Source organism: Ornithodoros turicata, chromosome 3 (genome assembly GCF_037126465.1).
Source record: "Ornithodoros turicata isolate Travis chromosome 3, ASM3712646v1, whole genome shotgun sequence".
NCBI classification, from domain to species: domain Eukaryota; kingdom Metazoa; phylum Arthropoda; class Arachnida; order Ixodida; family Argasidae; genus Ornithodoros; species Ornithodoros turicata.
Genome location: NC_088203.1, coordinates 73,876,019 through 73,899,650, shown reverse-complemented (window position 1 = coordinate 73,899,650; position 23,632 = coordinate 73,876,019). Strand labels below are relative to the sequence as shown.

At 47.4% G+C, this 23,632-nt stretch overlaps 2 protein-coding genes across 2 annotated transcripts; both read right to left on the bottom strand.

The window, feature by feature from the left end:
- Positions 1–17,046: 17,046 nt before the first annotated feature.
- Positions 17,047–18,303, bottom strand: LOC135389654 (uncharacterized). The gene has a single exon (XM_064619688.1). It carries the CDS (start codon positions 18,301–18,303, stop codon positions 17,047–17,049), a length of 1,257 nt encoding a protein of 418 aa, XP_064475758.1.
- Positions 18,300–22,403, bottom strand: LOC135389653 (uncharacterized). The gene has a single exon (XM_064619687.1). It carries the CDS (start codon positions 22,401–22,403, stop codon positions 18,300–18,302), a length of 4,104 nt encoding a protein of 1,367 aa, XP_064475757.1.
- Positions 22,404–23,632: the final 1,229 nt, after the last annotated feature.

Here is a 23,632-nt window from a genome sequence, read left to right as displayed (position 1 = left end):
ATTTTAATATGCCTCTTTTGCTCGTAAGCTGTGGGGGTGATAATGGTACCGCAAATGAACGTTGATAGTTTTACTCAACAAACAGTGAACTTTGATCGATGATATGCCGTGATTTGTGATGATGATGTTTTTTGTGTGCACACCTCTACATTGCAAGAACGTTGGTTGTACGACGCTTCGAAAAGCGCGCCACTTTCACGCATACGAGGCGGCGATCCGCGCCGAGAAACTGTGTTACACGGTGAAGCGCGTTGTACAGCGATGCTTTCTATCATTATTAAACAAAAACGAAAAAAGATATGAAGTTTTTGTTGTGACGAGCACATAAAGACTTTATGCACCACAATAAATGAAAATACACATGCGGACTCATCACTAAACCCACCGCCACTCAAAGTAGTCGACCCACTTTCGCTACATTACGTTTAGCTTTTATTACGTTTAGCTTTAGCCATCGAGGCGCATTCGGTGGATTAATGCAGCATCTTGACGAGAGGTGTTTCGTGGCATGCGGAAAGCGAGCGTTGGATCAACTCTGCTCAACATAGAGGGGGGAAGAATGTCGGTTGTCCATTGCCGGGAAGCCAGGGGTATCACTAGGCGTCGCAGAATTGAACGGCGGTCTCCTCTCAGCAGCACAATACTGGTCCGTTTCTGATACGAGAGTGCTGCTTCTGCGGCGCTGTCGGCCTGCTCGTTCCCCACGACACCACAATGGGCTGAAACCCACTGGAGACCTAGCCTGTGGCCTGCTGCGTAAATAGTGTGGTATGCCATTAACACACCTGTGACTAGGGGTGCGGATGGGCCTCGTATGCCTGGATTTTCAATTGCTTTAAGTGCAGATTTGGAGTCTGTGAAGACTACCTATTCCCGCGGTATAAAATCAGCGATGTGTTGTAGAAAGAAAAGGATGGCATAGAGTTCCGCAGCTATGGAGGAGGTTGAATGTGAAAGGCTACTTCCGTGCACCACGCCTTCCGATGGTATGACGAATGCTGAGGCGGACTTGTTGTTTCGGGATGCGCCATCGGTATATGCTGCCGTAAACGTAGAAAACTTCTCGTCTACCAGAGCATGAAAATGGGCTCGGAGGACTTGAGGGGGGACCTGATCTATTCTTTCCAGTAGATTTGGAACGCGTACAAAAGTGCACTCCAAAAAATTTCGTTGAAAAACGGACATATTTACATGAACCGTTGATGTAAAATTTTACAGAACCATTTGTAGACCCGCTTTAACAGGTCGGCTCGGTAAAACGAAACGAAAATGGTTGCTCAGGCGGTCTCCGCTTCGGAGAGTCGGAGTATGTTTTGCAGCAGTCAGGTAACCCCGCAGAAGGACCTGAAGACCGAAAGAGTAAGCAGGACTCATCCTTCTTGACAATTCACCCACACCATTATTGCTTTGAACCAGGAACAGGGCAGGAACATTTCAAAGTGTCGACGGACGCCGTGGCAACCGTCATTCGCCTTTCTCTTCGCCTGCCATGCGGTCCTGTTGAAACGTTGGTATGTACACTGCAATTTTTCTTCTCGTAGTGCTGGAAGTCTGTTGTAGCTAATAGCTCCGGTAATGGATTGACATTTCGGTCTTCTTCGCATACATTGCTTAGAATAGGGAAATCGTGTTTCGTACTTGTCACCCCGCAGGCGAAAAGTAGACGCTGTCACTGATGTTCGTAATGTCGGTTCATGCAATTGGTATTGTGTTGTGCTCGTGATTCTTGTTATTTTTCTTGTTGTTGTGAGCGGAATATGATAGTCACGCCTTTTATTGAGTGCATCATAATTGTTCATGTCGGTAGGTGTTAGCTACGTACGCGTTCTTGTTCTTTTCGCTTTTTCTTCACGCGTGACGTACAAATGTAAGCTGCAACATCGATGACTTCACGTACGAGTTACGTTAGGCACCAAAGGAAACATCTTAAAGTCAGCAACTATAAGTTTCCATGTTGTACGTCTGGATGCAATGCGAGGCGTTTACTTCACATTCCGTTTTCTCTTCTCAGTGCCTAAGAAATCGTACTCGTATAGAGCAACATCTGCCGGCTCCAACGATTTCCAGTATGGAGGAGACTGAATCATTCCTTCTCGAAGAACTGCAGGTACCGACAGAATAACAGAGCATATAAGATATAATTTTCTCCTGTAGGTAAGCTTTGCGCTGAGATTACGTGAATGAAGTCATGCGTGCTTGCTGCATTATAAAGCATATTATAGTAGTGCACGTTGCTGTCCAGGCAGGACAACCAATCCAGGATCACTCTGTTCCATCCACGCTACTCATATTCGAAATCGGTAAGCTATGTGTTGAGACCGCGTTGCTGTTAGGCTTTGAGTGTTTTGCTGCATTATGAAGCACATTGTATTAGTGCATGTTACGTTTGATGCAGGAGAACCATTCTAGGGTGTCGTCCTTCCAACCACGCCAGTCACATTAATCAATTGGTAAGTCTCGCCCCTTTCCCATACAAAAACTTCTGGGAAAAGCATGGGAGAGATTATGAACGTGCTGAGAAACGTTCATACCAATAGTTTCCTCCAACGTATAACTTGCGCAGACATTTCCCTTTCCTGCTAACCGTGCATTCACACGAGAGCCTTTTCTGACTGCGCAGCGACTGAAGGAGGAGAAGGAGGTATCAGCATAATCACGCAATCATCCAACCGTTCGGTCGCAGGCGGAGCTTATCGCACAGCAGAATGTATGAAGCGCGCTCGTTTTTATTGTATTTTTGGCGAGATATCAAAGAGCCTTGTGCAACATCACTGCGCTCAGCAGCTCCGTCCGTCAGAAAGAACCACACGGATAGTTTGTTCGCGGGGCACAGAATCTGACGGCTGACGCGCAGAAGGAGGACGGAGCGAAAAAGAAAGCCACCCTCTCTTGCCAATGTTACAAGCTCTATTATTTTTGATCTAATACACCAGGTAGAGCAACACCTGATCTTGTGGAAGCTTGCCGATGAGCAAAACCGAAATGTGCCAAGAAAACATGCCATGTGGGGAAAGATCGCTCTTGAAATGGAAAAGAGACACCCGGTTGTCGAAGCAACGGTAGATGTGTACATCAACACACTTTTTGGGTCCCCATATTCACGGCGCAGTCGTTGTATAAGTTGCTGTTAATTAATAATAATGAGTTGGCAGCATTCGCGTTCCAAACCAAAAGGTATCGGCTCAGGACGCTAGCAGTTTGGTTTAAAAGCGAGAAATGTGTGAGCAGTATCGCACGCCGGGTAAGACAAAGGGGGGCAAAATTTTATCCCCATACCGGCCACTGTGGGGTCACGCATATTCATAGTTGTCTGACATCATAAATTAACCATGTAATGGTATAATATTTTAGGGCTGTCATTACACAAGCCTACATGGTAGCACCCCGGGGTCATCATCACGTCATGCAGTGCATTCGCGGGAGGCCACTGTGTGCATACATTGTGTTCTGACAAGCACCAACGAGAACGATCAGTTGTAATAAAGGGAGTCAGTTTTCCGCGGTTTCACTATTCTTACGTGTTTCCGATTCATCGCGGCCACACAGTATGGGCACTGCCACAGCGCTTCAGAGTAATGTGCTTTACCCCTGGATAAAGCTACAGTCGACCCGCATTTATCCGGACTTCATTTATCCGGATCCTGCGCCATCCGGACAAAAAAGCATGGGGACGGATTTCTCCCCATGCATTTCGCCCTCGTTTATCCGGACTTCAGCTTCCGGACTCGGACGAGAATTCCAGGGAACAGAAGTGACTAATACCCAACAATCGGCCTCAGTTATCCGGTCATTGTCCAGGAATGACACTTGGCCCGCACCTAGTCAAGCGAGGTCGAGAACCCTGGTGGTGGCCTTCTGTTTAGTGACACAAAGACGGTGTTGCTAGGAAGAATTTTCGCCCTTTCCGACAGTGCACGTTACACAAAAGTAATCCACTGAGCAGTCTGGTCAGTTCAACTTCAGACTGAGAAGGTCCCCAACAAGGACCCCTGCGCTGTAACCATAGATGACGACATCGTCAGTGTCGTCGCTTCCGATAGTGTTCAAGAAGAATCTGATAATGAAAGCGTGGATGCACCAGCTATGATGGTAGAAAATGTGCGGGCGGCACTGAGAACAGCGCTATTATTTTTCGAGCAACAGAACAATATTTCGCAAGGCAATGCTATTCGCAAAGGTTTGGAAGAACTGGATGCGTGTATTAGAATGAAACATGTGGCAATGGATACTTTTCTGTGTAATGGTCAATAAAGATGTCCTTTTAGGATCACGCTCGATTTTCGTGTTTCACTTATCCGGTTCCCCCGCTATCCGGACATTTTCACAGGAAACGAAGCCGTCCGGATAAACGCGGGTCGACTGTATAGTGCTGAAGATGCAGCACTTACGGTGATGGCGTCTCGCTTTGTCATGACATTATTGCATAATTAGTCACTAGGGGAGCTTCCTATATAACGCGATATGAAAAAGTGCGAATTCGTGAATTTCGTTTTGTTCCATAATTTTATATGTATGTATGGGACGGTAGCGGACCCCCACCAAAAAAAGAGAAAAAGAAAAACAGGAAAGATCATAAGGGTTGTTTGAGTGGGTGTGAACTCTGCCTCGCTATGCCACTGGTATACGCGATGAACGTTTTACTCGGAATGAGTAGCAGACACAAAAACATGGCCAGTCCAACGCCTAAAGCAATGGGGCCAATGAAACGCAGGAATTGGAAGCTACCAAAGCCAGCCAAGCTCGCCGAAAAAAAAAGCAAGACGGATGGAGGATAGAGGATGAAGGGTGGAGATGCGTTGAGGGTGCATGAGTTCGTCGGGGAGAGCAAAGTGTTAGATGGGCCGTTGAGCAAGACCTCCCTTCTGCAGAAAGAGGACAAGGTTTCTTGCTTTAGCGGAACGTGCGGCAGAGGGACCACCACAGACACACACACAATTGATACAAAAAGGTGTACGCTCCACTCTGTCCTCCAATCAGAAGCGAGAGCCCTATCATTCACGGCAATGATTGGCGCAGAACCCGCTATGCGGTGAAGCTGTTTTTACTGTGTTCGAAAGGTGCGACCTTTACGCCACAGCCGTCTCTGCTTTACACCACACTCAACACCGTCAGACTGCTGCGGAGTCACGGTAAAATACGACGACGCACAGCTTACACAGTACTCTTACTTACACTCTTTCCCGCTCACTCTTATTTACGAACGTTTTATGCATTTAGAGACATGTTTAAGCGCACATAACTCGAACGAACCTGTTGCAGACGGGTTACGGAAAGACGATCACTGGCTAGTATGCTGTCCCGCATATTGGCCTCTATACTCTCCTTCTGCGCTTTGCTATGCGGAGCAGAATGTATTTAAAAGTGGCCGCATCGATTCTCAAAACCTTGCGGTAGACAAATGGGTCCTCGTGTCGTAGCTCCCGTAGAAGGCTATTTTGCAGACCGTACTCTTTCCTCAGCACCCATTCATTCGTCCATAGCTTGTTTAACCGCTTCTTTTCGTGGCAGCATTCACTATCGTCAATGAGAAAAGCAAGAGCCACAAATTTTCGCTTTCTGTCGTACGTTGTGTACCAAGCGCCGTGCACATAAAATTAATGCTGCGACGTTCAAACGCAGCGCGAACGTTATCCTCGGCTTCCCCAGCATCTGAGCCGACAGCACATTGGAACACTATCTGTGTAGGCGTTCCAAAAGGGCGTAGCCTCAGCGCCTTATCATTTACTCCTCTCGCTCCTTCAGTCGCTGCGCCGTCAGAAAACACGCTCGTGTGAATACACGGTAACTATAACGGACAGAATGCAAAAGTGTCCTAAATGACAAATTGCACATATGGTTTGAGTACCCTGGACTATACAGCCCTTGAACATATGCTGACAGAACAATGCCCATCTTATGTACCTACACTCTTAACTCCGTACCCTTTAGTAAAGGGTAAAAAATCGCAATATTTTACCCTCTATTTCAGAAGCTACCAGGTACCCTCTGAGCGGCCCCTTTTATAAAAGTTACAAGGAAACCCACTAATTAGAGGTTACGGCCTTCAATCCAGCACCTGCCCGTAAAGGTTACGCCAACGTGCGGCTTTTTATACAGGATGTTCATTTTTATTCGCAACAGAGTAGCGCTCATTTGGCAGGTGGGTTATGTGAATTTTTGCTAATTAGTCGATCCGTAGTTACAAACACATGCGTCAGGAAATGTCGGAAATGTTTGTAACTACGGATGGGTTAATTTGAGAAAATTAACATAACCCACCTGTCAAATGAGCGCTGGTGTGATGCGAATAAAAACAAACACCCTGTGCGTGGGATATCGACAGACATTTACAGAACACACCAAGGTACCAAAATGAACCAGCAGAAAAGGAGATCTTGAACATATGTATATTACAAAAACAGAAGTCTGTCGAGAGGTGACACATTGTGCACAAGTGCGATTCTGATGTGAGGAGAAACCATGGTCGCTTTACCATGTATGTGGAAAAAAGAACTATGTTCTAAGTGAGAAGCAATGCATAAAAGTGCGAGGAAGCTAGCGAGTCAAAACAACTGACCTATGTTTGCTAAGCTGAACACACCCAACGAAATGGAGAATTGCAGCAGAAAAGAATTTATTCCACATTCGTGTTGCATAGGCGAGCGCAAATGGCAATACAGTATTACATAAAACGCACACAACCTTGAGGAATATGAGTGTACAGTAACGCAGGAGACACTACATTACTGCGTTATCAGCGTTGGAGGCGCTCTGGGACGAGTTTGTGAGGTACTGCATTGCGCTGGTGACGGTATGTGAACCTGCATGTGGGATCCTGGGAACAAAAGTTTGGGCAATGAGAGTAACATTTACGGAACCATTCAAATCCGTACAAAGCACAAGGTACAAATCAGCATAAATGCGGGAAGGCGTTCACTCCGCGATTGAGTCTTAGAATATCGTAAGAATACAACAAGTAGGAAGCTGCGAATTATATATCTCGATGCATATATCCGCAGCTCGCAAAATGCACGCCGGTGTATTGACTTGGCGACCAAGTAAGAGCAGAAAAGTAGCAAGCGTAAGTGGCGTTCATATGCAGGACCGCAAAACGCTTGCCATAATCACAACAAACATGCGCTAAGAGCTCTTGCTATCAAAATAACGCACGTACCTAGCACAAAATGTACACTTACCCAGTGTATGAAGTGTGTGAATTAGGGCTGCGGTGGTGACGTTCGTTTTCGGTTATATATTATTTGCAATCTTCGCACTCACTACACTTTCCCCTCAGAACACCGAAAATATACTTGTTTGCTAGCGACATCTAGCTTTTCCGTTGTTCCTGACGATACTATGATAAACGCGAGGAAAACCACTGATTAAAACAGATTACACTTGTTAACGGACGGACGACGAGCGTTAAGCGTTTCAAGGAAACCGCTCTCAGTGTGGATAGAACTAGACCAGGCTCGGCTACGCAGCGAAATAGGAAATCTTTGTGGTTGCGGCATTGACAATTGTTTTCCACCCTTTAGAAAGAAACATACTATCTGTATTTCAGACTGCGAACTTATAATCTGTGTTCATACAGCATTGATAACATGTAGTTGACGTATAGGTGACGCTGAAACAGATAAAAAATAACAGCGTAGATTCGCAACTGTCGTCTCGAATGGGAGGCTGAAACGCGGCATTATGCTGAAAAACAAAAGGAAAACAAACGATAAGAAACTAACAAAGAGATTATCGTTTGAGATTTCGGTTAGAAGTTACAGTGTCGGAGTAGAGGGTACATTTATAAGTTACAACAAGCTGTTTTTGTTTTTTCCGAGATGTAACTTCTATTCGTGTTGTAAAGACATGACTTTGGTCGCTTTTAACCTCTAAATATACGTTACAGTGGTGTAACCTATAAGAAATCTCGAAATCTACGTCTATACAGAAGTTACATGTTTCTAAAAGTTACAATAAAAGGTACGGGTTTAAGAGTGTAGTCCCGAAATTACAGTTGTGCAGCTGCGCTGTCGTTTGTGCTACTTGCTCTTGCTAATACTGTACTTTGGGTGGCGTCTACATTTCAGATGCTTCCTTGAGATCTATCAACCGGTGGGAGGTATGTAAATGCACAAGAAGCATTGTTGGAGCACAGAGAAGGTTCACTTGCTGGGGGCACGAAGCAGCATCAAGCAAATGCTGGATGCATGAATAGACCTTCAGAGTAGCCCCTCTGCACATGAGAAGAGTTAATGTATGATTGCAAGTGTACATGAAACTATAGGAAAATCATCAATAAAGACAAGCAATTCTAGGACTGATGGTTCTGTCATGGACTTCACCACGTTTCTTGCAGATTTTTTTACCTGTAGAAGGAAATCCTTCCAAGTGAGTGAACACAGTGTAATTTTGATATAGCTACTGAACTAGCATGTAATATATAACTGCGGCCTTGTAAAATTTACACCAACCTGTTCTAATGCAACAACAGGAAAGCCTGTTGCTACAACAGACAATACCGGTTATATCAACAGTCCCTGTAAATTTCGTGAAACAGGCATATGTAAATATTAACAGGACCCCTGGACTATTTTTTTCCAGCACTTTCCTGTTAAAACAACAGAGACATTTTTCTCAGTGTGGGTGGTACCGGTAGAGAACAGGGGGCTTCCGGGGGTGTAGTGTCCTTAGTTATGAAGCCAGTCAGAGTATGGCGTGTCCTCTGCGCTATTCGATAGAAGTCGCTTTCAGGGCGGTATCGAATTTTCCTGAGGCGGGGAATGTGAGCACGCAAACGGAGGAAGTGCCGAGCCGCTTCACCTTCACGGAGAACCTCAATCGGGAGCTCACCAGCTTCAGCCAGTACTTGCCGTGTTTCAGACATTCTTGGAACTCCCAGGCATCGACGAAGGCTTCGAGCTAACAGGGACCGAAGTTTATTTAATGAAGTTGTTGATATCATGTGCAGAATGGGAAGGCTGTAAAGCACAGTCGCCCTCACCAATGCCGCGTGAACCGCGAACAGGGAACGCTGATCACAACCCCCTCCTGAGCCAGAAAGATGCTGAATTGCGGGGAGCCATCGCTGCACTTTAGTTTCAAGGTGTTCAATGTGCCGAGCCCAGCGCAAGTCCGAGTCGATTACCACGCCAAGGAAGCGGTGGAAGCGTACCGGCTCGAGCTTCTTTGTACCAAGCCAAAGAGGGAAATTGGCCATAGCTTTGCGCGTGAAAGGGAGCTCGACACACTTTTCGGGTGAAAGGTCCATCTGTACATCCAGGCTGTAAAAAGCCTGAATATGTGCAGTGTTTTTCCTGGTTCTTGGTATGAAAGCAACGCGTCGAATACATACTTGATAATATTTTAGCATTTTCGTAGGGATCACACGGTAATATAAAGCCGCATTCCGTAAGAGCACATAAGAAATACGACTTGTGCAGCAGATATTAAATCATGCCTCTGAAGGCTATGCACGGTATCACTGACTAATATGCGAAAGCCGCCTGTCACTATAACGCTACAGAAGGTAGCGAAGGCGAAGTACAGCATAGGTGCTGACTGCGTGGAGGCTTCAGGGCTTGAGCCCCCTCATCCCCCACCTGGAGGTTTCCTGTTTGTGTGTGCGTGTTGTGTGTGGGGAGGGTAGGGAGCCTGCCTTGATATCACGCTGACATCAAGGGCGAACATCGAGGACCTCCTGTGTGTGTTCGTTTGCGGCTGACAGAAGAGAACGTCTTGCATAGAAAGAAGCACACACACACACACAAATAGAGATACGATGATGATGATGAGAAAGAAGCAAATGGTACCATAGACCATGTTATTTAGTATTTGCTACCAGTATGTGTTTTGTCTATGCGAACTAAGAATAACGATGTACATATTCTAAGACTTCAGATTGCTTTACTTATGGAACGTAAGACACCAGATACATGGGAAGGCAAAAAAAAAAGACTCTCTGGTACGGGGTCAATGACATTTGCTAGTAAAAGACTTCCGTAGCACAGAATATAACAGGGAAACCCTTAGAACATACACAGAGGGCCTACGTGGATAGATATGTTACAAGGAAATATGCGTGATTTTTCATTGTACCCGAGGGCGGCGTAACCTTGCATGAATTGTACTTTCTGTATTCTTTCTATGTCTATTGTATTCTTTCTGTCGCGCGTTTTGAATTGGTAACGGTAACGAAAAGTAAGGTAAGCGGATGAAGGGAGCGTGCTCTCCGAATTGTAGCGGAAACAGTTGTCCGTCACCAGTTTCACGCGTAGCGGGAACGGGAAACTTTTGTGGGCGTATGGTACTAGGCAAAATATAATTTTGAAAACAAACAAACAACGTGCCGACGTTGCTATCGCGAACCATCTTGCTTTGTGGATGCGCTGGACACCTTGCAGCGGAAACATTCGACTGCAGGCTTCTTCAAGCTCCGTTAAGAGTTCCTCGATGCGTCGCTCTCGTAGAGCAAAGAGGATGCACGTACATTGGCTGGCCAATACACATGTACCATAGAGAAGTACATCGACGACTGGGAATCGTGCTGAACAGCTAAGCAGGTACCAGTGTATAGCAACCAAGGATCCCTTCAAGATTGCGTTGACGACACGCTTCGGTGTGCGGCCTGGTGGGTAGGTCCAAAAGAAGTCAGTCATCTTCAGAGGTTGTTTAATGGTGCTGAATATATCTGCGTGCGAGCCTGACGTCTTGACACTTTTGCTGACCATGGTCGCTTGCAGAGCAGGCAGGTTCTTGGTTGATGCAATGAATGTCAGCTTGGTGAAGTAAGACCGCCGCAGCGCTTGTAACAGATCGTGTTGCAAGACAATTGATCGGTGCTCGTGTTGACAGCTCATCATTCGAATGACTGTCTCAAAAATTATTCCATTTATTTCGACATCCGCTATTGCGTCCGGTCAGGATGGATTTTGTACCTGTCGTCAGCGGCGTGGTCGATAAGGGGTTCGTTACGGTCCTACACTGTGCTAATTCTGTTCTTCGGCTGCCTTAATTCAGCTCTGAAATTCCAGTTATACGTAAGAACCGCAAAATATCATGCTCACGCGATAACAAAAAAAGAGTCGTACAACGTAATGGGTTAAGTTCCTCCTAAACAACACTTGGATCGAGCTGGACCATCTTGGCCAAATTGCATAGTACGATGGGGGTGGGAAGACGGCGATAGGTTAGTGCCTGGGGTAAACGCCCTCCGAAGAACAACTGTGTATGGTGCACTCTTAAAAATGAACTTCACCGCATAGCACGCTCCTAGCCAACCATAATGTCGAATGATATCGTTATCTGCCCTGATTTGTTGAAAACGGGAGGCCTATGCCTTTTCTGTGACGCTTATTGGCGCTTGTTGGCTCATCACCGGCGGCACCCTTTACTGCTGAAGCTTTCCCGTCGCAGGAATAACAAGTTCAGGTCCTGCATTCAACAGCTAAAGCCTCACCTGCCACGTTTTCAAGTTGAACCCCAGGCGCGTTCAACTCCACCTTGGATCCTTCCTCTGCCATCTGCTTCACTATCCGTTCCCGGGCTGCAGAGAAAGGATGATGTCGCTGCAGGTGTGTCCAAGGCGCTCACACTGGATATGATGAGCGAGCTGTATGCAGGCTTTACTCCTGTTTTTACGGATGGCTCGTCCACAAAAGCCAGCTCTGCATGCGCCTATATTATTCCGTACGAAGACATAACTGGTATCTTCCGTCTCTCGCATCTGACGTCGTCAATATGTGCTGAGCTACATGCTTTGCTCTTTGCCATGCGCAAGATCCTGCAGTGTTCAGCTCGGCCATGGGTCTTCTACACAGACTCGAAAGCTGCTATCCAATGCCTCGCAACAATGGGCATTCGAGGTCCTCTCATGTTCATTATTGCTGACGTGCTTGAAACTTACAAGGAGCTGCTGGACCTGGGCCACTGCATAGTATTACAGTGGGTACCTGGTCATGTCGGCGTACCCGGCAATTAAGATGCCGACCGGGCCGCCCTGCGGGGTCCTCATATAGCTTCAGCCCACTCTATCATCTTGCCCAAAGGTGACCGTCAGGCCCTCGTCCGTGCTCTCTCTGCAGACAAGACAAGATCACAGCGGCTGCATGACATTACACTCTCTGCTCCACGCAGTGGATCCTTCTCTTTCACTGTCGCTTCCTCATCGCCTTCCGCGACATACACATCCCTTCTTCACCGCATGCGGCTGAATGTTGTATTTACACAAGTTATGAGGCAGCGTCTTGGCCGTGCGCCCTCGGACCTTTGTGTGCGTGCAGACCTGCACCACCTACTTATGGACTGCCCGGACTACCCGCGGGAGCGTGCGATCTTGCAGCACGAACTGCACGCGATCGATCATCGCCCATTTACCATAGGCAAGGTGCTGGGCCCATGGTGCAGTCCAGCTCATACACGCCAACTTCTGCGTCACCTTTGGGACTTCCTGTCATCAACAGGCCTCTCCACCCTGCTTTGATTACCGGACCCCTTCTCATATCCTCATCATCTCTCATCACGTACAAGTGGCACTGGGGCAGCGCCCAGCCTGCTGGCCGGCATCAGCCCCATCTCATCATCGTATCTCTATTTGTGTGTGTGTATGTGTGACGCTTATGCTGTTCATAATTGTCGCAAAAAAGGCGTACGCCTCCCGCTTTCAACAAATCAGGGCAGATAACGGCATCATTAGAGATTATGGTCGGCTAGGAGTGGTGCTTTGTCGTGAAGTTCATTTCTAAGAGTGTACATGCGTGCACAAAACGCTGTAGGTTTGTTGATAACCTGGAAAAATTCAACAATGAAATGTTATATCGACTCACATCTACTTTAATGCGAAGGAAAGTGGGAGTCGATGGAAGTCGTCAATGGGTAGACGCCGTCCAAGACAACATGCTGTCTGGCAGTTGGTCACGACTCTTCCGAAACGGCCATAGGTTATCCATTTTGTACGATACACTGGTGTCTGTGGAGCTTTTCAGTGGTCAATACAGCGTATTACCTGGACGCACTTTTATTCAGCACCCGCATCTCGGCTAGCCACTTCACCTGCATTGCTTTTTCGTCACGAGAGCGACGCTTCGACAGTCGCCTCACTGAGCTTGAAGAGCTGTCGGGTTACATGGTCTAAAGACAACGTCTTCAGCGCCTTCACAGAGTCAGCAGCATTGCCGCTCAGTGGCGTTACGGTAGTTACAGCAGCTCAGTGGCTTTAGCGCTTGATACAAGTTGACTCTCCCAGATGCTGTCACTCCGGTGCTCTAGAAGTTCTAGAACACATCCTCCTTCATTGCCCACACAATCAATGTTCCCGAACCGCACTATGCGGATCTCGTAATCAGCTGGACTCTCGCCTCCGTCCCCACCCCTCTCTCTCAAAACTGCTGGGTCCCTGGCGAAATCCAGCCCACCAACGCTCTGACCTCAAAGCTCTTTTCCCCTTTTTGGACACCATAGAACTGCGATCCTTGTTGTGAAGGGGCTCATTATTTCATTCACCACCACAAGCAATGGGGTGTAGAGTATCGCCCCTGGCGATGGAACTCCCGATTCAACATCTCAAATTAAAGTTGTTCTTTCGTCGCTCCGACCTTGCAGACATCCATCACCCACACCCTGTGCGCATTTTTGTCGAACGCCTCTTCTTTTACCAGGAACGGTTTGTTTTCTTTCTCTCAATATGGTGCCATGCAAACTAGGGTGCCTCAATACTAGCTCCCTCTGCACACAGAGAGAGCAAGCACTCAATGTATGGTAGTATGCAAGCACTGTTCGTGATCACCTGGTGAATTTTTTTTTACTTACTGGATAACGTACAACAATTCATTTTGCACGTCCGCACTTACGTGAAACAGACAGAAATAAGAAGGGTAGGAAATCCAGCGAACCGGTACGGAAGTGTGAATGGTATAGTGTCTCAGGACGAGAGCCGCCGATATAGGAGCATATTCGACGGACATAGGAGTATGTTCACCTATTCCCATACAGGTAACATACCGACGCGCAAAAACGTAGACACCTTGGTCAACGCCAAAATCGGCAAAACGAGCACCCTGTGCAATGGAACCAGTGTCGTACGTAACGCCGTTACAGTAATCGATACTTTTTTCGGTATCCGAGTGCGGATCGCGATACCTTTTTAAATCGGTATGGGAAAAGTACTTCCGTTACAAATTTACGATAACGTGCTCTCCGTTACTTTACCGTTATCATACTTTTTGTGGCTCACCCTTTCTTCACCGACTATATTTCTTACTCTCATTCATTGTCACTGGTTCGCCTATAGCGCTCGATAGCGGGAATTTCACCAAACACACGCTCACTTTTTTTCTGGGAACCTGGCAAACTCTAGCAAAGGTGGTCTGGGACCGATTAAACAAAATAAGGGGAAAGTACTCCGCTTTCACTGTGCCGCCGCTAATACTGAATAGTGTGCCGTGCAAAACACTCAAAGAACAGGCAGGTATGATGGGGCGACACTTTGAAACTGTATCCGGCTCGGCACACTACAGCACAAGCTTTCTCCGAATAAAAGCGGAGGCTGAAAGAAGAACTCTGCCTACCTCTGGCGGAGAAAGAGAGCTGTACAACTCCAACCTTCGAATGATTGAACTCGAAAGGGCTTTGTCAGCCACTAATCAGACTGCGCCTGGGCCGGATTCAGTCCATTACCTGATGCTAACTCACCTGTCCACAAAGTCTCGTGAAGTGCTCCTAGCCCTTTTTAACTCTGTGTGGCGCAAGGGCACACTCCCTTCCGAGTGGAAAAAGGCACACGTAATATCAACCTTGAAACGAGGAAATCACACAACGTTGACAGCAAGCTACCGGCAGATAGCTCTAACTAGCTGCATAGGAAAAACGTTTGAGCGACTAACAACTAGCCGTCTCCGATACCATTTAGAGGCAGAGGGAATAATCGCAAAAATCAATGTGGGTTTCGTGCCGGACATTCAACGATTGACCACCTTGTACGACTCGAAACACAAATAAGAGAAGCATTCGTGCGAAGGCAACACTGCATGTCTGTCTTCTTTGACATAGCGAAGGATTATGATACAACCTGGAGGCACGGCATTTTGCTGGATCTCCATGCCTATGGTATCCGAGGACGCCTTCTGCGCTGTATCGAGAATTTCTTACGAGATAGGTTCTTTCAGGTGAAATTGGGCACCACACCGTCCGAGGTTTAATGTCAGGAGAATGGTGTACCCGAGGGCTGTGTACTTAGTGTAACATTATTTATCATAAAGATGAATTCCCTGGCAAGGGTTATTCCACAGAGTGTATCATACTCGATGTATGTAGATGACCTGCAGGTATCTTACAGTTCATGTAACCAGTCGATATGTGAGAGACAGGTACAAATGACCATAAATAAGCTCGCCAAATGGGCAAGAGAAAATGGTTTTAATTTTTTTGCAGAAAAGACAGTATGCGTGATGTTCTCTCGAAAGAGGGGGCTACTTCCAGACCCAGCATTAATTATGAATCAAATAAACATTCCAGTAGAGAAAAACACAAGTTTTTGGGGGTGATATTCGATCACAGGCTAACATTTCAAGCCACATCAAAGATGCTAAACAGAAATGCCACGCAGCATCAAACATACTAAAGGTATTGTGACACACATCTTGAGGAAGTGACAAGGGAATGCTACTCAAGGTATATAACTCAGTTGTACGATCACGCATTGACTACGGTTGTATTGTTTATGGATCTGCCAGAAGGTCTACACTCAAGATGTTTGACCCCATTCACAACCAGGCATTGAGACTAGCAACCGGTGCATTCAGGACCTCTCCTATCGACAGCCTCCTTGTGCAATCGGGGCAATACTCCCTGGATAGACTAAAACACTATTTGATGATGCTCTACTGCACAAAAAACAGGAGCAACCCCCGCAACCCGGCTTAGCGGCAGTCCAAGAAACCCGTTTTAATCGTCTATTTGAAAATAAGCCATCCGCTACTCCACCACTAAATTTGCGTGTGCGACATGCGATGCAGAAATATGGCATGCAGGTAGATTATCTGGTCGCCCCAATGATAAATGAAACAGCACCATGGAGCATTCAGGTACCTCAGTACGACCAGTCGCTGTTGGGATACGACAAGAATGATACCTCACACTCTGTAATTAAACAGGAATTCCTGGCTTTAAAAGAAACCTTCGGACAGCACCAACCCATTTACACGGATGGGACAAAACGTGCAATCGGCACTGACTGTGCAATGATATGTGCTGACTTGGTTCAGAAGAAAAGGCTTCACAACTATGCCAGTACATCCACAGCTGAGCTCACTGCAATCAAGATGGCACTAGAGCACATACTATAGAAGCAACAGCGTTCAACGTTCACTCATATATACAGACTCATTAAGTTCCATTCAAACACTGGTATTTCTAAGGACGACACATAACTTTCTTACTTTACATGTTCGCAGTCTCCTAAACAAGACTTATGCCAGAGGGCTTGGGGTGAAGCTAGTATGGGTTCCCAGTCACTGTGGCATTGATGGGAACGAGCAAGCTGATAACGCTGCTGGGTGATTCCATCTCTACTCAGGCAGGGTGGTCCGGACACCATCACCGATTTCCCTTGAAAAAATATATGTTGTACCGCAACACGCATACACACAGGGGCAACAAATATTTTGGCTCTGTGTTGTGGTCCGCCCGAAAAAAATTCCCAAAGAAATTGACCCGGCGACGGAGCTCTCTGACGGACCGACTTTTTATTCCTCACCATCGGACGGTCCCAAACTGTAGATTTTTTTTTGTACAATACCTCAGGTACAACGACTTTCAGCGTGCGCAAACAGCACCGGTCAATCCTATTTTGGTCTTTAATTAAAAATCGCGAAAGTTGCAACAAAATTTCACATTTTGCTCATATTTGTCTTTACGCTGTGTATCTGTAGAAAATTCTTGCCCCGGACCTTAATAGAGAGACTTCTGGCCAAAGTAACACCTATTTATTTCGGAACGAATCCACCGCGTGACCGACCTCCACGAACTCCAAAGCCCAAAAAAAACCCCAAAAACCTCAACTCCAACTTCGTTCTCCTCTCATCGTCTCTCCTCGTCGTCTTCCTTCACAACAGTTCCTACACACTGCCCCCCCGAAGAAATGTCATTTCTTCCAAGTTTATATAAAAGTTCACCACATCGGACGATAGTTGACCCGTTGGGCAGCTTAACTTCGAATGCCCGTGATTTCTGGTCCCTTCCTGGCGGGCATCGCGAAATCCTTCCTGTTGTCCACCTTTGCCTCGGCCTGCAGTCTTCGCGTACGATGACCAAGTCGCCCTCTTGTAATGCTTTACCACGACGTTTGCTCCAAAGATTCCTTAGTTCTGTAAGGTACTCCCGTGACCATTTCTCCCAGAAAGTACGTAAGCTTTGCGCTCGTTGCCTCCAGCAACGTTGGATGGTGTCGGCTGAGCTTTCCGGCATGTCGCCTGTGTCAGAAGCTGGTAGCGTCGTTAGTCTTTTTCCCGTAAGGAACGCTGCAGGATACAATGGGCGGATCTCTTGATCGTCATAAACAAAGGTGAGGGGCCGCGAGTTTATAACAGCTTCTATCTCGGTAACGATAGTGGTGAGCTCTGTCTCGTTCAGGCACCTTGCGCCGATGGTCTTTTTCAAAGCCACCTTGACGGATCTGATGAGTCGCTCATAAAATCCGCCCCACCAGGGAGCGTACGGAACATTGTATCGCCAATCAATTGCCCAGTCAGTGATCTTCTCCTTGACACCCTCTCCAGTTACAATTTTCCACAATTTCTTCAACTCTTTGTTGCTCTTTTGAAAGGTCTTCGCATTGTCGCTGTACACCTTGCTCGGTATTCCACGTCGTGCAACAAATCTTCGGAAAGCCAGCAAAAATGTTGGCGTGGACATATCCTGCACTACTTCCAGGTGTACCGCCCTCGTTGTTGCGCATACGAATATCACGAAGTATATCTGCCTCGTTGATCGGCTCGTCCTCACCATCAGTGGTCCTGCGAAGTCAAGTCCAGTGACTGTAAACGGCTCCGACTGCGATACCCTTGACGCTGGCAGCGGCGCTGGGGTTTGTCTTGAAGCCTGCGCATTGTATCGTTGACATACGACGCAACTTCTTATAACCTTCTTGACAGCTTGCCTAGCACGTACTATCCAGTACTTCTCTCGCACTTGTACTAGGGTATCTCGCATACCGCCGTGTAATACATCCAAATGGCACTTTCTGATGATCGCTTCCGAGTAAGGGTCCTGCTTTGGTAGCACAATAGGATGCTTTTGAGCGTAGGGTAGGTCGCTTTCTTGTAATCTGCCAGTCATCCTGAGGATCCCTTCGCCGTCCAAAAACAGACTGTACCCTTGTAGGGGCGATTTCGCAGGCGACGGCTCTGAACCGCTGCTGTTTCTGCATGAAACGCGTTCTGCTGCACGATCTTCAGACAATAATTTTCGGCTTCTCGTACCTCTTCTGAGCCAAGAGGTCCACCTTCCTCGCTCCGTTTCTTCAGCTTGGCTACGAATCGCAAGACCCAGGCTACCACATGATGTAGCTTCTTTACTGAGCTGTACCTCTTCATGTCGACGATTTCCCCAACTGTTGCGGTTAGCGTCTGAATCACGTCTTGTGAGACTTTTTCTTCCAGCTCTACCTTCCCGAACTTATCCCTGTCCATGCTCGACGTAGGCCATTGGCGTTGGTCGCACAAAATCCAGTTTGGTCCCGTCCACCACCGCTGGCTATCAATCAATTTGACTGCAGTGATGCCTCTGGTCAGCATATCCGCCGGGTTCTCCTTTGTGTTGCAGTATCTCCATTCCGCGGAGTTTGTGATTTCTTGAATTTCCCTCACTCTGTTTTGAACGAACTGCTTCCAGCGGTTGGCGTCCCCTTGTATCCAACAGAGCGCAATCTTTGAGTCCGTCCAGAAATGAATTTGCGTGGGACATGCTTCAAACTTTGCTTTCAGGTACGCGAACAACCTTCCCCCGACGAGACAAGCCATCAGCTCAAGTCGAGGTATCGTCTGCGCCTTTAGAGGAGCGAGTCTTGTCTTTGCGATGAGAAACGCACTGCTTCTCGTCCCAGACTTGTCTTCCATGACTGTGTATGCCACTGCCCCATATGCGGTCGGGCTGGCGTCGCAAAAGATGTGTATTTCGATGTGTCTGACGCCGGCGACCCCATTCGCTCCATAATACCTTGGTAATTGAACCTCTTGAAGATGAGACAGTTCAGAACCCCACTGGCTCCAGGATGCTTGCGACTGCGCAGGCAAAGCGTCGTCCCATCCGACCTTTAGCTTCCACAGCTCCTGAAATATTGCCTTTCCACGGATAGTAAACGGTGCCAACATCCCCAGTGGATCAAATATCCGTGCTGTAATTCGTAGCACAAGTCGTTTGGTGGCCCCAGTTGCCTGGTACATGTTCCAAACTCCATCGACAGAAAACGTCAACATGTCTGTTTCTGGCAGCCACGACAATCCCAACACTTTCTGGATCTCGTCGCTTTCGCCTATTTTCCTTTCCTCAGTCTCACCTCTCAGGAACTCCAGCACGCTTTTATCGTTTGATGCCCACTTGTGCAACTTCATGTTCGCACGTTGTAGGATCTCTGTTGAGTCTTTCGCAATCTTGATTGCCTCTTTTGCATCATTCGCCCCAGTCACCAGATCATCCACGTACATGTGCTTTCCCAGCATTTTTGCGGTATCAGGGTATTCTTGTTCCATGACCTTAAAATGATGTCGTAATGTCGCCGCCAGCAGAAAAGGACTCGCCGTTGTGCCGAAGGGTACCCTTGTCATTCTCCAATGTTCTACTTTCGGTAGCGGGCTTCCTTTTTGTGGCTTTCCTTCATACCAGAGATAGCGGAGAGCATCCCTATCGTCTTCTTTCACTTGTATTTGCAGAAAGGCTTTCTCCACATCCGCTACTAAAGCCACCTTATTGATTCGGAAGTTGATCATTAGCTCCACTACATCCGGGTTTAAATTAGGCCCGACTTCCAAACAGTCGTTGAGGGACTTCGTGCTTCCATTACTTGATGAGCAGTCGAACACCACTCTCAATTTGGTAGTGCTACTCGTCTCTCTCAGTACCTCCTGGTGAGGCATATAGTAGACGATCTCCCCGCTCTTCGCCGGTACTCTCTCCGCCATGTTATTTTGACTATACATGCGTATGGCTTCATCATATCTGTTCATGAGTTCTTGGTTTTTTGACAGTTTTCTGGTTAGTTGGCCCAGCCTCTTCAGCGCAATCTCTTCGTTGCTGTCCAAGTTCCCTACGGCTTTGTATGGAAGTGATACCTCATAGCGTCCCTCGTTCAAAGTCACCGTTTCGCCGAACCGCCGCAGTGCACTATCGCTTTCACTCTTTTCGGTTTCTGGTGCGACTCCAATTGCTTCCCGTTGCCAAAACTTCTGCACGTAGTTATCCTGCTGTTCCTGATTAGCAGAAACTCGTAGTACCAGTGCTTGATTGGACTCGTGACTCCTTCCCGCTTCTGAAGTAGCCCCGTGCACTGTCCATCCCAGCCGCGTCTCTACTGCTCTCAGTGCTCGTCCTAACCTGATCACTTCTCCTGTCACCAGATCCCAGTACACGTCTGTGCCGATGAGAACTTGCACTGGTCCTTGGCTTTCTGCGCACGTCAAATGTTGCACTGCTAGCTGTCTCTCTTTCATCTGGTCCAGTATTCCGGATCCCGGCCTTGGTGTCCTCTGTGTACATATGGTATCCGTTACCAGGACTTCCAGGTCGTACTCGCTCTCGTTGTATATGCTTTGCAGTCTCAGTCGAACTCGTCTATATAGCCGCTCTTCCTCTTGCCCTCCAAACACTCCTACTTTTACAGTCTCTTCTCCCACCGTCCTGCAGTGGAGCGTCTGGGCGATCTGCTTGGTCACGAACGAGCGTTGACTGCCGGTGTCGAACATCACTTTACATTTCCGTTGCTCCTTTTCCCCTTTGCACCAAGCAACTGTGGTCTGCAAAACAGTCGTAGGAGCATAATCTTCGTTCAACAGCTCTAAACTCAGTTGAGTTGTTCCATCCGCTGCGCGGTCTTGAATCACCTCTTCATCTCCTCTACGATGATTGCACACCGAAGCCGCGTGCCTTCCTTGGCACTTACCGCATTTCACCTTCCTCCAACATTTCCTCGATACGTGGTTTGGCCAGGTGCATCGGAAACATCGCCCTGCCTCCTGCAGCCTTCGCAGCTTGTCATCCTGTGACATCCGTGCGTCGCACTCCGTGGTCCGGTGATCCCGTGACTTGCAAAAGAAACAATCCGACAGCTGATCTGTAGTGTTGACTAGTGCTGCTGCTGACGACAGTCTCGCTGATCCCTTCGTACGCTGCTTTCGAGCGCCTTTCATTTTTGGAAATCCATCTCCTGTATCTTTTCTTGTTCCTTGAGCAGTAAGCGTTCTTTCCAAGCAATCTACCTCCACTCGTAGAAACTTGATGAATTTACGTAACTTAGCGACGTGCTCCCCGCTGGAAGGTGATGGATTTTCTCTGTCACCTTGTCCGTTGGACGCCTCCTCTCGAGATCCCCCTTCCTCTGGAGATCCATCTTCTGCCTCCAGCATCCTTCTGTTGAATTCCACAACGATGCCTTGTGGTATCAGGCGAAGCATTAGGGAGTACAACATTGACGAAAACGACTCCTCCGAGACTCCTAATGCCTTCAGAGCTCTTGTATGCGATGACAGCTCGTCATGGAGCTTCCTGAGACCCTTTGCATCCTGGTGGGACCTGACTGGTTGTAATCCCATGAGCCTCGTCATGTGGTCCTCTATTTGTAAGGCTTCATTCCCGTAACGACCTTTCAAAATTTCAAGTGCGTCATTGTAGCACCTTTCTGTAGGTGGCAGTCCAGATATTGCTGCTGCAGCTTCGCCAGTGAGAGCTGACCTCAAGTAGCTGAACTTCTCGCAAACGGAAAGCCTCCCATTGTCATGAATGACTTGCCGAAACTGTTCCCAAAATGCCATCCAGTCCTTTCGTTGCCCGTTGAATTTGACTAGGTTCAACTTCGGCAACCTGATCTGCAGGCCGGATGCGGTTGAGTCGCCAACAGGCCTTTCTTCGGAACGATGACTCCCACGCAAACTGGCTACTGAATTCAGTCTTTGCACACGAAACTGTAGCCTCGCCAATAGCGCTGTCGCTCGGTCACTATATTCAAAGCTTTCTTGTTGTTCGGCCTCGAGTTCTTGTTCTGTCCAGAGGACCTCCAGTTCTGCGTCCACTGCCTCCAACTTCTCCAGTTTCTTCTTTAGCTGTGCAGTCAGGACCTCGATTTCTTCCTCCTGAAGATCTGCTTCGGTGAGCTTATCCAACACTCCATTGATCGAGTGAGAAAGAGCACTCCTCAATCCTCCTCGACGCCGCTTCAGTTCTTCCATCCTCTGGTTGTTCGTTCTGGTGGTAGGCCTAACGTTCCACGGCGCTTCTTGTGATGCCACACGAAGTCTTTCGGCTCTTCTCTCGCAGGTCCGCTTCCCGGGTTTCGGCACCACTTGTATCTGTAGAAAATTCTTGCCCCGGACCTTAATAGAGAGACTTCTGGCCAAAGTAACACCTATTTATTTCGGAACGAATCCACCGCGTGACCGACCTCCACGAACTCCAAAGCCCAAAAAAAAACCCAAAAACCTCAACTCCAACTTCGTTCTCCTCTCATCGTCTCTCCTCGTCGTCTTCCTTCACAACAGTTCCTACACGCTGTACTCCTGCTATATAATCCATCGAGATATATGAGGTACCACTGTGTAGGTCGAAGCATGCTGTTTAAATTGATGTCAAATTTACATGTCTGCACCTTGCCCACTTTCGTCAAGGCGGTGTAGAGTACAGCTATGTTTTCAAAAATGAGGTTTTTTGGACTCTCGTTTCTAGAAAAACCCACCCCCGATTTCCTTCATATTTTGTAGTTATATAGCCTAGGCTATGACCTACATGTGTTCGCAAAACGGAAGGTTCCTTCTCAGCACAACTCGGGCTAGCCCGCTACAAACGTGGAGTGTGGAGCACACGATGTACACCGTCACCGGGAGAACCACGCCAGGTAGTTAACAGGATTATTGGCGTCTGCTACTGCCAAAGTCTCCGGCTTTGAATGACACAGCTCAGGATGCAGACCTACCGCAAATCCCATCCTATCAATATATTTTGAGGCTTTCTGACTCGTTTTTCCCACAGTGGGATCTCAATGCCATCCACACGCGACAGGCTTGACAGGGAGTCTTATCTCATATACGAGTACAAGTTCAACGCCCTTCACCCGTTCGGTATTAACGAGTCACAAAGCACCCTAGAAGCACTTTAGAAATAAAACATGTCCAGACCTTTTTCCACATACTATTCTATTCCCTTCATCGTCTATCTACACTGTTATGTTTTAACCACTACTTTCTTTATTGCACGCCACAACTGTGTGTTACAAATTACGTTACGAAGTTTTCTTTTATCCGTTACAGAATTTTTATAAAAACGCCATGAGAGCAGTATAGGTGTCGTTTTTGCTGTTGAATTCTACGGCAAGTCTGACATCCTCTCGAAGAAAGTATGCAACTACAAGATGACTAATTACCTAAAATTCATTAATTAACTCTTTAATTACGGTATATCGGGA

Excerpts from the sequence above, each read along its gene's own strand:
- LOC135389654 (XM_064619688.1), bottom strand. The coding sequence starts at position 18,303 with ATGACTGGCAGATTACAAGAAAGCGACCTACCCTACGCTCAAAAGCAT.
- LOC135389653 (XM_064619687.1), bottom strand. The coding sequence starts at position 22,403 with ATGGAAGAACTGAAGCGGCGTCGAGGAGGATTGAGGAGTGCTCTTTCT.